Source organism: Schistocerca americana, chromosome 2 (genome assembly GCF_021461395.2).
Source record: "Schistocerca americana isolate TAMUIC-IGC-003095 chromosome 2, iqSchAmer2.1, whole genome shotgun sequence".
Classification (NCBI taxonomy): domain Eukaryota; kingdom Metazoa; phylum Arthropoda; class Insecta; order Orthoptera; family Acrididae; genus Schistocerca; species Schistocerca americana.
The window spans coordinates 692,908,521-692,921,825 of NC_060120.1; the positions used below are offsets into that span (position 1 = coordinate 692,908,521).

At 41.2% G+C, this 13,305-nt stretch overlaps 1 protein-coding gene across 3 annotated transcripts in view; it reads right to left on the reverse strand.

Moving 5' to 3' along the window:
* LOC124595224 (maestro heat-like repeat-containing protein family member 1) overlaps positions 1-13,305 on the reverse strand; it is a 271,523-nt gene that overhangs the window by 234,096 nt on the left and 24,122 nt on the right. For all 3 annotated transcript variants that reach the window (XM_047133879.1, XM_047133878.1, XM_047133880.1), the window contains exons 6-7: positions 2,895-3,046; positions 2,413-2,646 (exon numbers count right to left, since the gene is read on the reverse strand). In XM_047133879.1, coding sequence (XP_046989835.1) covers positions 2,413-2,646; positions 2,895-3,046 — 386 coding nt within the window. The remainder of the gene's footprint in view (positions 1-2,412; positions 2,647-2,894; positions 3,047-13,305) is intronic.

The following is a 13,305-nucleotide window of genomic DNA, read 5'->3' on the forward strand; positions in this document are numbered from 1 at the left end:
AAAGTTATGAAATTTTTTGACCAGACCTTGTATTTAATACTATTTTTGCAACTACATTCAGAAAATGACTTAAAAGTACTCACAACTTGTGAATTATCAGTCACAAATTATCACTTAGTTTAATTGTCATGGTGCTTTGTACACGGACTGGCTGCCATGCCCCCATAGTTTTAATTTTATTATCTGCTTCATTAATTTCTGTCAGGACATATATACTTATTGACATTTTAATGATCTTCCTTAAAATATTACACTATTTCAGTGTGCAAATAACACAGTTTTTGAATTATTCAGACCTTTAAATAAATTTCCTTCTTCCTCTTACATGAGATTTCAATTCTCTCAGTTATCTGTGGATTTTCTGAATAACTTTTTAGGAAATCAATTTTCAAATATTGATGTAAAGTTACTATGGATATTTATTTTGATAGTAGCATCTCTTTCTACATATACAGCTACTTCTATCCATACTACATCTTGGAACATACCCTTAAAACAATGTACCCTCTCCTCATTAATAAGCCTCATTGCTTTGTATGAACCCACATAAGTGCTGTAAGATACTACAATATTTCTTTCCATTAATTGTGGTTCAGTATCAGACAGTCCATTAACAATTACATGCACAATATTTTTCAGCCTGAGCACTATCTATGAAAATGGTATCAATCTGGGTCCTACTCTTTGTTGCACAAGAGTTGGAAAATTACCTACTGAAATTAGGTCGAAACACCCAAATAATGATTCCAGCTCATTTTCCCTGTTCTTATCTTTTAAAAAATCTGTGTTCTAATCTCTACAAACTACTAACTGTTTCTTATTGTCTGGCGGCTAGCTCTACAATGCATCTAATTTCTCAGAAATAGCTGAACATTTCCTAGAGGGGATTTGCAGAGAGTTACAATTACCAGAGTAGTATTCTGCCTTGTAGGTTCCAATTCACATAAAAACTGTTTATTTCAATATTTTTGGTTTTGTGTTTATATTTTATAAAGATTCAACTCCTCATTTTCCATATTTACTCTTCGCAAAAGTTTTGTTAGTCTATAATCTCTCATAATTAACTTCTCCATCTCTATGATTACACAGCATTAGTTATCACAGGGGTTTCGCCTTGCGTGCATGTCCCCCATCGCCCCCCCCCCCCCCCTCCCCTTTACACTTTCTGCATGATGCTCAGTTGAACTGTCCTTCCGCCTCTTTTCAGGTGCAGCCCAAGATTTGTGTATCCCCATCTCCCAATTGTAGCAACAAGCCCAGCACAGATGTCAAACTTTGTTTCAGTCAAAAGCAATCTACTCAGTTATTTTTTTACATGGTTACCAGTCGTGCTAATCCAGAGCTGGTTATGGTGCTGTAAAATCTCGAAAAACCACACACGAGTATGTGCCGTTGCTCCTCCTATTCTGTTCTGCATACACTTGTTACTAGCTGGCATCAGCTACATGTTCCAGCTTTGTTCAAACTGACATTTGTCTGCATGGTTGGTCAGGGGTCAGGGTGCAAGTTCAGATTGTGACATTAATATTTTTTATAAGAGTGGGTCAATGGCCAACTCACTCCCCTCCTACCCCCCCCCCCCCCCCCCCTCCTCCTCAAATGCATCATAAGCACAGGGTTTTAGGAGAATGATATCATATGGATATTAAAATGATCAAGGTCTTATCAGCTTGGCTACATGTTGATTCACAGGCTATTAAGAAGTAAGTTTTAACTTGTCATTGATGACGAAATCATTAGAGATGATGTGTGTTCTGACTGGACACAATGGGAAAAGAATTCTGTTGCTTTCATTTCAAAGCCAATATTTGCCAAATGATGTAACAAACCCACAGAAAACTAAACATGTTTGCCAGATGGGAATTTGAATCTCACTCCTCTCCTATGTGAGATATGTCTGAACCATTGCACAACCTCACTCAGTCAAAGAGTATACAAAGAAAACATTAAAACAGAACTAATACTTTTATAAAAGAAAAACGAATTAAGAAATTCATTATATTAAAAAAGAGGGTGAGAAAAGAGAAATAAAATCAGTATTTGGTAAGGACAGAAGCAGATGAGGTTAAGAGCCATACCTGATAATCCAGGTTCTCACCAGCTCATCTGCTCCTCCTCCACCCCCCCCCCCCCCCCCTCCCCTTCCCCCCAGTCCACCCCCGCTTTTCTTTTGCCCTAGAGTAGAGAAGAAATGTGTAGTTCTGTAAGATATGAATTTTGTGTGAAAAGGTAACAGAAAAGAAAACACATTAAAGCAAAGAATGGAAATCTACAAAACTCAGTATATGCTGACTACTGACTACTGAAACTACCACTGACATAATATGGCATCCTCTGCAATGTTCACTTTCCCATGCCAGTATAAGACTGTTAACTGAAAAAGAAAAAACTAGTGCTCGAAATACCACTCACCATTTCAAAAAGTACATTCAGCAAGTTATCAGCATGAAGTTCTAGACAGCTTTTACTATGCTCAACTGCAACCAGCAGTACGGCAGCCAAACACTGTGATATGGCATAGGAATCAACATTTCGCCGGTAAAGGTTCAGCAAGATTGGAATCAATCGTGGAAGTTGCTCAAAAACTTTATCTGTCTCCAAGATTGAAAACATAGGTCCTAAAGCTTGTAGCACTGCTTCACATACCTGCAATGAACCAACAGAAACAGAAAGTGTACAATAAAGATTACTTCTTCTAAATCATATTACGCTTAAATGGAGCACACAAATGCCCAGCCATATCTGACACACAGGACTTCGATATATCAAGAAATTAAACATGTGTGATAATGAGTGAATGTCACAGCACAAAGGATCATGTCATGACAAAGCCAGACACCAATATTATGACCAAAGAATACACATTACGAAGTAACTCTCCAACTAAAACCAACCTTTGGTTCCCGTGAATTTATCCAGCTGCTTACAAGCACATCATAAGCAATACTTATCTCTGTGGAGAATGAATCTTTCTTTACTGTATTGTCTGGAGCTGTATCTATATTAGCCATATATTCCAAAATTGCATCACCAAATCTACCCAACGCTAAAACATAAATTAACAACAGTAAGTTTCATGCAACTTTTGTACATGAATCATTTATTAACAAAATAAATTACAGTACTAACATTATGCTTTATAGAAGGAATCCTTATACTCCATGTCACACTTAATTTGTTAACAGTCTCTCTCCTGTAGCTACGTAATAATCAAAAACTAACTGACAAAGCTGTCATATTTCTACAAAAAATTTACAAGATTTCAACAAGAGAAGCAAGTAGCAGTCAGAAAGCTGAGTTCAACATCACAGTATCTTATTTGAGCTGTCTTATTTGAGATTGTTCATATTTGCTGTTTCATGATTTGCAAGCAACATCCTAACCATTAAAAAATGGAGTGGTGGTGGTGGTGGTGGTGGTGGTGAGGCAGTCGTGGTGAAGGGGGCCAGAGATGACGAAGCAAAGGACCTGGAAGAGCAGTTGAACAGAATGGATAGGCCCTAGTGTCTTGAAAGGAGGATATAAACAAGGATAATGGAATGTCATCTTATTAAGTCGGGTAATGCTGAGGAAATTAGATTTGGAAATGAGACACTTAAAGTAGTGGATGGGTTTTGCTATTTGGGGAGCAAAATAACTGATGATGGTAAAAGTAGAGAGGATACAAAATGTAGACTGGCTATGCAAGAAAAGCATTTCTGAAGAAGAAAAATTTGTTAAAATCAAGTATAAATTTAAGTGTTAGGAAGTCTTTTCTAAAAATATGGATGATAAATAGTTTAGACAAGAAGAGAATAGAAGCTTTCAAAATGTGGTGCTATAGAAGAATGCTGAAGATTAGATGGGTAGATCACGTAACTAAGAAATGTTCTGAGGCATCAAGGGATCACCAATTTAGTACTGGAGGGCAGCATAGAGGGTAAAAATTGTAGAGGGAGACCAAGAGACGAATATACTATGCAGATTCAGAAGGATGTAGGTTGCAGTAGGTACTGGGAGATGCTGAAGCTTGCACAGGATAGAGTAGCATGGAGAGCTGCATCAAACCAGTATCTGGACTGAAGACAACAACAACAGTGGTTTCCCTGTGGTGAGAGTCCAAAAATCATGTTGGGTCACCAAAAAGTCTCTGAAATTAATCTACAATAACAAAAATGAACAATAGCTATCCCTGACAGTTCTAGAACTGAACAAATACAGAAAGAGCCTAATATATTTCCTTTGACGTATAACATACTGTCAAACTTTCAGTGGTGGTAGTATGAACCAAAACTAGAAAACAATGCCCAGTAAACATGGTCTCCAAGAGCTATGAGTACTTATTCAGTAACAGAGAGATTTTTCACAGTAGCGAAGATGAACAAATGCTCGTAACTCATAAGGTATGCCTTTCAGAGATTATGTTTACTTTACACTTTTCTTCTTTTGGTTCGTTTTGTCAGCGGAGTTCTGTTTCACCCTGTTTATGCGGACATAACATTACTAGTGTGAATACTAAAGAGGAGTACAGAATAACAATGTAATATCTACCAACTAACAGCAAGAAACAACTGTAGTATCAGATATTACCACAACTGAAACAAAAACATATGATGCCCTTTAGGATACAGCACGCGTAAAATTTTAAGACAAGGCTCCAAGAACAAAAATTAAACTCCACAGCAATAAAATTGGACTGAATGTTCTAAATCTCTGAAACAGCTCTCATCATAACTTGCCAAACATTTAACTGAGATCCCTTCATCCTGAGACACCACTACTTTATAAATCATTATCACACACTAAGCAGTTCCATTTCTTTATCTTTATTACTTCCAGTCAAGAATCTACTTTTTTTGTTTCCTTCTTTACCAATTCCATTGTCCATTGTGAGACCCAAGTTAGTCCCAGTGTCTACTGTGTTCAAATAACTTACGGGTATGCTGCCAGGTGATGTCATTGACAACCGCCAATACTTCCACAGGTACTCACCCTATCATTTTCAAGGCAAAACTGCAGCACTCACCTGGTGCATGGCTGGTCAATAGTGCAATACACGTATGATCAGTCTTTTGCTATAAAAATTCTAATGAAAGCCGACCTCAAGCTGGGCTAACTAGGTTGATAAACTCTCAGAGCGTGAGGCAATGTGGGCCATGTGAAGCAAGATACAAAGTACCACTTTATGCTGAGCCAGATGGTGATAACTATCAACCTGTAGACCCAAGTCAGTGTTAGTAGGCTTCCTCTAAACAACACGTCCCAACGGACCATCAGTGTTCTTCCAGACAAACACATCATGAAAGAGAAGGCAGCTATCCTCTTCCATCTCCATTGTGAAATGAATTTTCAGGTGGATCGAATTCAGTAGTTCTACAAGTCATTCAAATTCTCACGGCCGAGAGAGAGAGAGAGAGAGAGAGAGAGAGAGAGAGAGAGAGAGAGAGAGAGAGAGAGAGAGAGAGAGAGTGCGCGCGCGCCCGCGCGTGGGCACGGGGGCACACATGATTCCCAGCAATCAACTCCAAATGGTCCTCCAGGTCTTCCATAATCAAGTTCGCAATAATAGATGACATTGGGCTTCGCATCACAACTCCACCCGCCTACTGACAGTACTGCTCATTGAATAAAAAGTAAGTGAAGTCAACACATGTTAAAATAGGTTTGTTAATTTGACACCAAACCTAATCTTACTCAACCATAACAAATCAGACAAAGGAATGTGAGTGAAGAGGGAGACCCCATCAAAAATTACTAGAGCATAAGAGTTATTCAAACACATTCCCTCTAATTGATGTAAGAAATCTGCTGAGTTCTTAATGTGATGCTCACGACAACCTATGAGTGAGCTCAAAAGAGTAGCAAGGTTTTTTGCTACAGGATATGTTGAAGCACTAATGCTTCAGAAGGCTATGTTCTTTCCAATAACACACAGAGGGGGGGAGGCAAAATCATTCCAGATACAAAGGTTGGCACTTGAGATTCTGGTGTTGTCCAACAGTGACCTGCATCACCCAACTGCTGGCTACATAATTGCCATGCCCACTGAGGCGAGGTGTCACCAGTGCCGTGATCGCTTGTTGAAGAGGCCACCTGACTGCAGCTCTGTCCCAGTTAAGTAGCTCCAGTGTAGCAGAAGTCAAGTATTGTCGTAGCTCCACTCGCAACTTTCCCTACAAGTGTAGTGCAACAGAAATGGCCTCAAGACTTGACTTATGCTGAATTCTATGCTCCATGCTCTGCGCTCATAGGTTGCACACCATGCCTCGTATACGTCCACTGCAGCGCTTAGGGGTCACAGCACCAAGTTACAACACCTGAAGATGGGCATGTAAGAAACCGAAACCAGTCGGGCGATGATAAAAGAACTTTCAACTGTAGCAGTATTCTCAACCTCTGATATAATGCTCAGATGGGAGTGTTCCTCCAACAGGATCATTTGAGTTCTGTGGATTACAAGCAGGGTGTGAATTGTGAACTGTTAAGGTGTTTAAATTGTCCTAGCATTGCCCAAGGATTTGTGTAAGGATTCGACAAGGGTTCTTTGTACTAAATTGAGTGTATTACAATATTTCTCATAGTGATTGTGTTCTCTGACTCTCTTGATTTCTGCACAGAAACCCATATGCCATTCCAATGGGACACGTCATAATTTTGCTGACAAGACTTTACGTGGTCACTTCAATGGCAACACGGATCATTGGAAGTCTCATTTATTGACAAGTGAAGATTGTGCAGAACCATTCTTGTCATCGACTACATGGCACTTTTGTGAGAGAACTTCTGTGCATGTATCACAAATGCAGCATAATTCTGCTTTATTATGGAACCACTGCTGAGTCCACCAATTGTTACAGTGTACTAAAGTGTTTACTTACACATTGTCACTACAGCAGCCTAACTGTATTGTGGTTTGTTTCAGTGCTGTGCTTCTCGCTTTCTGCTTTTTGTTCGTTGCTTTCCCTTGTTCTTCAGTGTCAGGCACAGCAGATACAGCAATTGATGGAAGGAATTACCAAATTACTGGACATTCACACTGGGATGTCGGCACTTGTTGCTGCTATCCCAGCACTGCTGCAGCCAACAACACCTGCATGTGCCCTGCAGTTCAGTCTGTTTAACAAGCAGTAGGAAGAATGGGTGGAGCATATAGCGCAGTTACAAGCATACTTCGCAGTGCACCACATCTGAGGTACGGATTGACATGCACGTTTTTTTGTCAACAGTATGGAGTTTGCCTCTGCTACAAACTGTTACAATGATCCAGCCTTAAAGTATTTTGTATGAAGAATTAGTTGCTGCTCTTGATAGACATTTTAATGAACAGATTCATGTGGTGGCTGCAAGATTCAAGTTTTTTAAGACTTTGTAGACAGTCCAGTCAAATGAATAGGGAATGGGTAGCAGACTGAAGAGGTCCGATTAGACAACGTAAATTCAGCTCTGAGGGTGGAAAATTATACAGTGATAAGATATTGCATGATGCCATAAGACAGAATGTCTCGGTCATCTAAAGTATCAAGATCCTATTTTCAAAGAAATGTTTAATTTGTTGGATAACCAAGAAATTTTAGACTGTGCCGTTGTAGTCCCTGTACATATCCGTTGTGCATAGTGACAGTATACAGGCAGTAGGTGCAGATCATGAGCCACATTCCAGCACGGCACAGCCCGTACAGCCAGCGGAGGTAAACAACTGCCCTCATCAAACATTCAGTTCCTAGCGTAAAATCTTGTCTACAATGTTTCAAGTCTCACAAGTGGCAGGCACATCCTGACAGGATCCATAACCTTACAGTTGCAGCAAGTGCGGTCTCAAACAAATATTTTGTATGAAAAAGATCGTTCACAAAAACTCAGGAGTTTGTACCTCTAGAACTCAAGTCGTGAGTGTTAATGTACTCACATCAAAAACAGCTAACAACATTGTTATATCTAAATCAATGTCAAATTCCCAGAACTTGTCTTCTGTTCAAAGACAGTTGAACAAGGTCTTAATGTCACTGAACATTTCCAAGCAGAAAGTTTGTGTGCAACTTGATACTGGAGCATCTTTCACACTTTTGAATAGATGAACCTATGAACAAGTACGTCTGCCTAAACTTTGTCAGTCACAAATACTGTTGTCTACATACAACTGTAAAGATATCCCTATCTTAGGTGTTTGTATTCTCCCTGCCACATTCAAGAAAGTCACAAAAACAGTTTTGTTTACAATTCTCTGTGCAATAAGGCAGTCCGAACATTTTTGGCATTGACACCTTCCACCTGTTAGGGTTACAGATACAACACAATGCGCTGTCAGTGAACACTTTTGTGCCTAATGACAGTGGCTCTGAGCACTATGGGACTCAACTGCTGAGATCATTAGTCCCCTAGAATGTAGAACTAGTTAAACCTAACTAACCTAAGGACATCACACACATCCATGCCCGAGGCAGGATTCGAACCTGCGACCGTAGCGGTCTCGCGGTTCCAGACTGCAGCGCCTAGAACCGCACGGCCACTTCGGCCGGCCCTTATGACAGTGTCTCACAATTATGTAGTTCGGGATACGTTAGGCAACACCAACAATTTTGAGGCACACACAATATAAAAAGCCAAAACACAACCAAAATTCTTTTGTGCACTGTCAGTCCTCCAAGCTACTCAGAACAAAGAGGCTAAAGAGTTCGAACAGTGGCAGGAACAAGGGGTTGTTGAATCAGTTACTGCAAGCCAAAGGACACGAAAGGAAATGCCTAGTAGAGGTGCAGGGTCCCCTCTGCCATGCACCTTACTGTGGATTGCAGCTTATCGATGTAGATGGAGTGATCCTTACCATACCTAATGGTAAGTTGCACATGTGTTGACTTCAAGTCCACTGTCAACCCTGAAGCTGTTGTGGATTCATATCCTTTGGCATGGCCAGAAGAACTAATGGGCAGATTAGTTACTGGTTGATACTTCTCAAAAATTGACTTGTGATATGCATACACTCAGGTATTCCTGGATGAACATCACAGCAGCTTTTTATGATCAGTATGCACAAGGTTTTATTCAAGTTTCTACAGTAACCTTTTGGCAGTGCAGCAGCACCTGCCATATTTCAGTGATACTTGGAACAACTGACAGCAAAGGTATCCTCCTGCTCCAATTATTCAGATGATATTGTGGTTTCCAGTATTACACCAGAAGAACATTTGTCAAATCTACAAAGTATTTTTGATGTGCTTTCTTCTGTGGATCTCTGATGCAACAAGGATGAGTGCTACTTTTTCAAACACAGGTCGCCTATCTAGTACATGTGATTAATGCACGAGGCTTTCAACATTCGCCAACTGGTGACTTATGAGACCTCCCCAATGTCAGTGATTTACAGGAAGCATTAAGCAAACTTAAATACTATATTTGGTTTATCCCAAACACTGCTCAAATCGCAGCTCTGTTGCTTTGAATTAACAGGAAATATGTTTAATCTGTGTTGTCCCAAGAGATCCCTTCAGCTTTCAAGAAATTAATAGCTCCTTTGTTGAATAGCTGTAACCTGAAACATTTTGACCCAACCAAACCAATAATTTTGGTGGTTGATGCTTCATCACATGGGATGGGGGCAGTTCTTTCAGAATCGCGGGGCACATAGACCAATTGCATCTGCATCAAAGTTACTGGATAAAGCTCACTGTGATTACTCCCAACTAGAAAAAGAAGCTCTTGCAATAATTTACAGAGTTAACAAGTTTCTTCAGTATCTGCATAGGTAATTAGTTCTATCTTATCACAGACCACAAGCCGTTGCTTCACCTTTCAGCCTGTCCTGCCATGCACAGCTCAGAAGATGCAGCTCTTGTCTCTCATCCTGTCTAATTATCAGTAAGAGATTGTCTACTATCTTACTACTCACCACTCCAGTGCTGACACACTTGTCATGGTTACCTCTTAGAACTTACCCAGTTTTTGAAAAATCAGAGGATTCATGTTTTTACTAAAATGCCCTGGATGCAGCGGTGCTTGAAGATTTCCCAATCCTGCATAAGAAGGCTGTTCAGGAAATGGCAGTGGATCCTGTTTTACAAGTCGTTCAGTAAATCTGCACTGGTTGGTCGTTGATAGGCAAAGCAATTCAGAATTACAGCAACATGTTCTACACATTCAGCAGGTTGAGACGCTTCTCCTTATAGAACCTGATCATTCATCAGCACTTACACCAAGTTCTTTACAACAAGAAGTGCTTCATTTGTTGCAGAGAGGTCACTGGGGCATGGTCAGAACAAAATAACTTGCCTGACACTATTGAACTAGGATCAGGATGGACTCCCACATTGAAAAGTTGACTGCCACCTCCAAAGCCTATGTGGAGCATCAAGCTGCTCCATCCCAGAAATTCTTTGAGTGGCCAATACCTGCCACCCAGAGGCAAAGACTACCATCAATTATGCTGGCCCATTTTGGAACATTCAATGTTAATTGTAGAGGACACATTCAGCAAATTTCCATTTGTTGTACCCATGCAATCCATGACTGCTTCTCAAATCATCAAAGTACAGACATCAATTTTTTGTCTAGAGGGACTTCCAGAAGTAATTGTTTTGAAGAATGGACTACACTTTGTGTCAAATGGTTTTCAACAATTCTGCAATGCCAACGGCATACAACACAGGACAATTGCACCACTCCATCCCCAGTCAGATGGAGAGGCGGAACGATCTGTATACACTTTTAAGCAGTAAAGGAACAGACTTCATGCTCCCCATGGATGGGAACAGGCTTTACAAACATTCTTCGCATCCTACCATTCCCAGCCTAGAGACAGCAAATCATCTGTAGAAATGCATCATGGGTGCTGCCATACAACTTTACTTCACCTACTACAGCCATCTCAGCGTTCACCTGAGTACCCTTTCAGTATGTTGTTCAAAATTAACGATGATGTCTTCTTCAGATTGTTCAGAGCTCACATAACATAGGAACGCGGCACCATTATTAACATTCTGTGTCATTCTCTTTTTGTCATTCCAGATCTTTCCAGAGTGCAAAGACAGTAAAACAACCAAATTCATGCATGTCGGCTGCATGATTCTTCCTCAGTTCTCACTGTTTTAGATTCAGTGCAACACAGGCTCCCACTGCCACTGCCGTCCACATCCCCCTCACACTGCTGGACGTGGAACCAATGGAGATTGACACAGCACTGCTGACAGCATTGCGGCACCTGCTCCTTCTGACATAGGGAGGTAGGGGGTCAGGAATGCTTCACTGCTGTTCTTCAGGACATCAGGGACTCACCAGATGTCAAGATGTCATCCACTTCAATAGGGCCTCAGCCATTGCTCACAGGTGTGCAGTACATACCTGATTTTTTACCAGTGCTCCAGGCATTCACAAGGCAGACGCCAGGGTGTGGGCAAGGACGCTGCATCAGCCGTTGCACAAACTCTTGCCTCCGCACCACCTGCGGTCAATCCACCCCCTCCCCTCACCCCTCAATGTCAACTTGTTTGACACAATGATGATGAGGAAGTTTCAAGGGGGAGGAGGAATGTGGTATTGAAGCCTGCTGATACTACACAAGGGGCAATTATTCCGGTTACAGAGGTTGGCACTAGGTTCTGTTGTCATCCAACAGCAACCATGACAGCATCATCCAGCTGCCACTTGAATAAGTGCCATGCTCCCTGAACTGAGATGTCACCAGTGCCACTGATCACAGGTTTAAGAGGTTGCCTGACTGCAGCTCTGACCCAGATGAGCAGCTCCAGTCTAGCCACAGTCGAGTTTTATCATGGTTGCAGTCACAACTTTCCTTAGAAGTGTGGTGCAACAGAACTGGCTTCATGACTTGACTTATGTTCAATTCTATGGATTGCAAGCAGGACATGAATTGTGAACTGTTAAGGTGCTTAGCTTGTCCCGGCATTGCCCAAGGACTTCTATCAGGATTTCGATGAAGATTCTTTGCATTAAGTTGTGTATATTACAGTATTTCTTACAGTGACTATGTTCTCCCATTCTTTTGATTCTCAGAAACTCATGCATCATCCCGATGGGACACCACATATTTTTGGAGATGAAACTTTACTTGGACACTTTGCATATAGCATAGGGGGAACGGTACAATGAGAATTAAGACTCTTGATCGTCTCTTGTGACAAGGAACTTTTCTTCAGGAGATTGTTAGTCTCTCTCTCTCTCTCTCTCTCTCTCTCTACCTCAACTGTACCTTTCCTTGTTTTCCAAACAGCCAGGGAGGTTTTCCTTACAGTAATGGGTACACATGTTCTGTGTTGCAACAGTTGGGAACCAACTGCCAAAACATAAAAGACAAAAATGAGTTTTTATCTACCTATCAACTACTCAGTGTCTCAGTTACACAGTGAATGATTACCTTCATACTTTTCATTATCTAATAAGCCCTATGAGTTACTGGTACATATGCTCTGTTTTATTACCATAAGGAAAACAACTGATCAAATAACATATCAAATAAGGAAATAATTTCTAACTATATTTTGGGAGCTGTCAAAACAATGGATGATAACTGCTTACATTGGCCAAAACCTAGAGCATAAACCAGGCAGTAGTCTCATACCCAATTAAACTCAATGAAGCAGCACTTTTTGGAGAAACCACCAGTGCATGATGTGACACAGAAAATATGAACGCAGTAGGTGGGAGATAGGATGGTTGGTTGGTTAGTTAATTTGAAGGAGGAGACCAAGTAGTGAGGTCATCCATCCCATGATCTAGGGTGGCAAACATCAAGGAAAACACAACAAAAACAGCACAGTCCAGTCAAGCAGAAGGGATAACAAGCAAGTGAAGAGGGAAAAGGGATGTCAGGGCAGGAGGAAGAGGACAAAACAAGAGCAGGGTGGATGGGAACAGGGAGAGTAGGTGTTCCCCAGAAATGAGAGGTGGAGCACCAGCACCGCCTCCGACCCGTCCTGACACCCACGCCATACCATTATCATGATACAAAGTGGACAACACCAAGGGAAGAAGACACAGGAAAAGACGAAACAAAATAGCACAACAGATCAGAAAAAAGGTAGGGAAAAGGAGGGGAGAACCTGGCCCGTGTGGAGGCAATGTCAAGGCCTCCATAACCAACACCTCACTGACTGAGGGTCTCAAATGGCAGAGGAAAAGTTCAAGGACTTCTACCTGAGAGTACAAATCACTTTTGCTAAGAAAACTGAGGACATATGTAACTATGCCAGGGCCATCCCCCAAAACCCGAGACAAGGCAATGGCAGGGCATATTTAGGGTGAAAATGGAGGAAGTCCAGCAAAATGTGAATCACCGTGACCAGAGTCCCACAACTACAAAGGGGGGGGCTCATTATG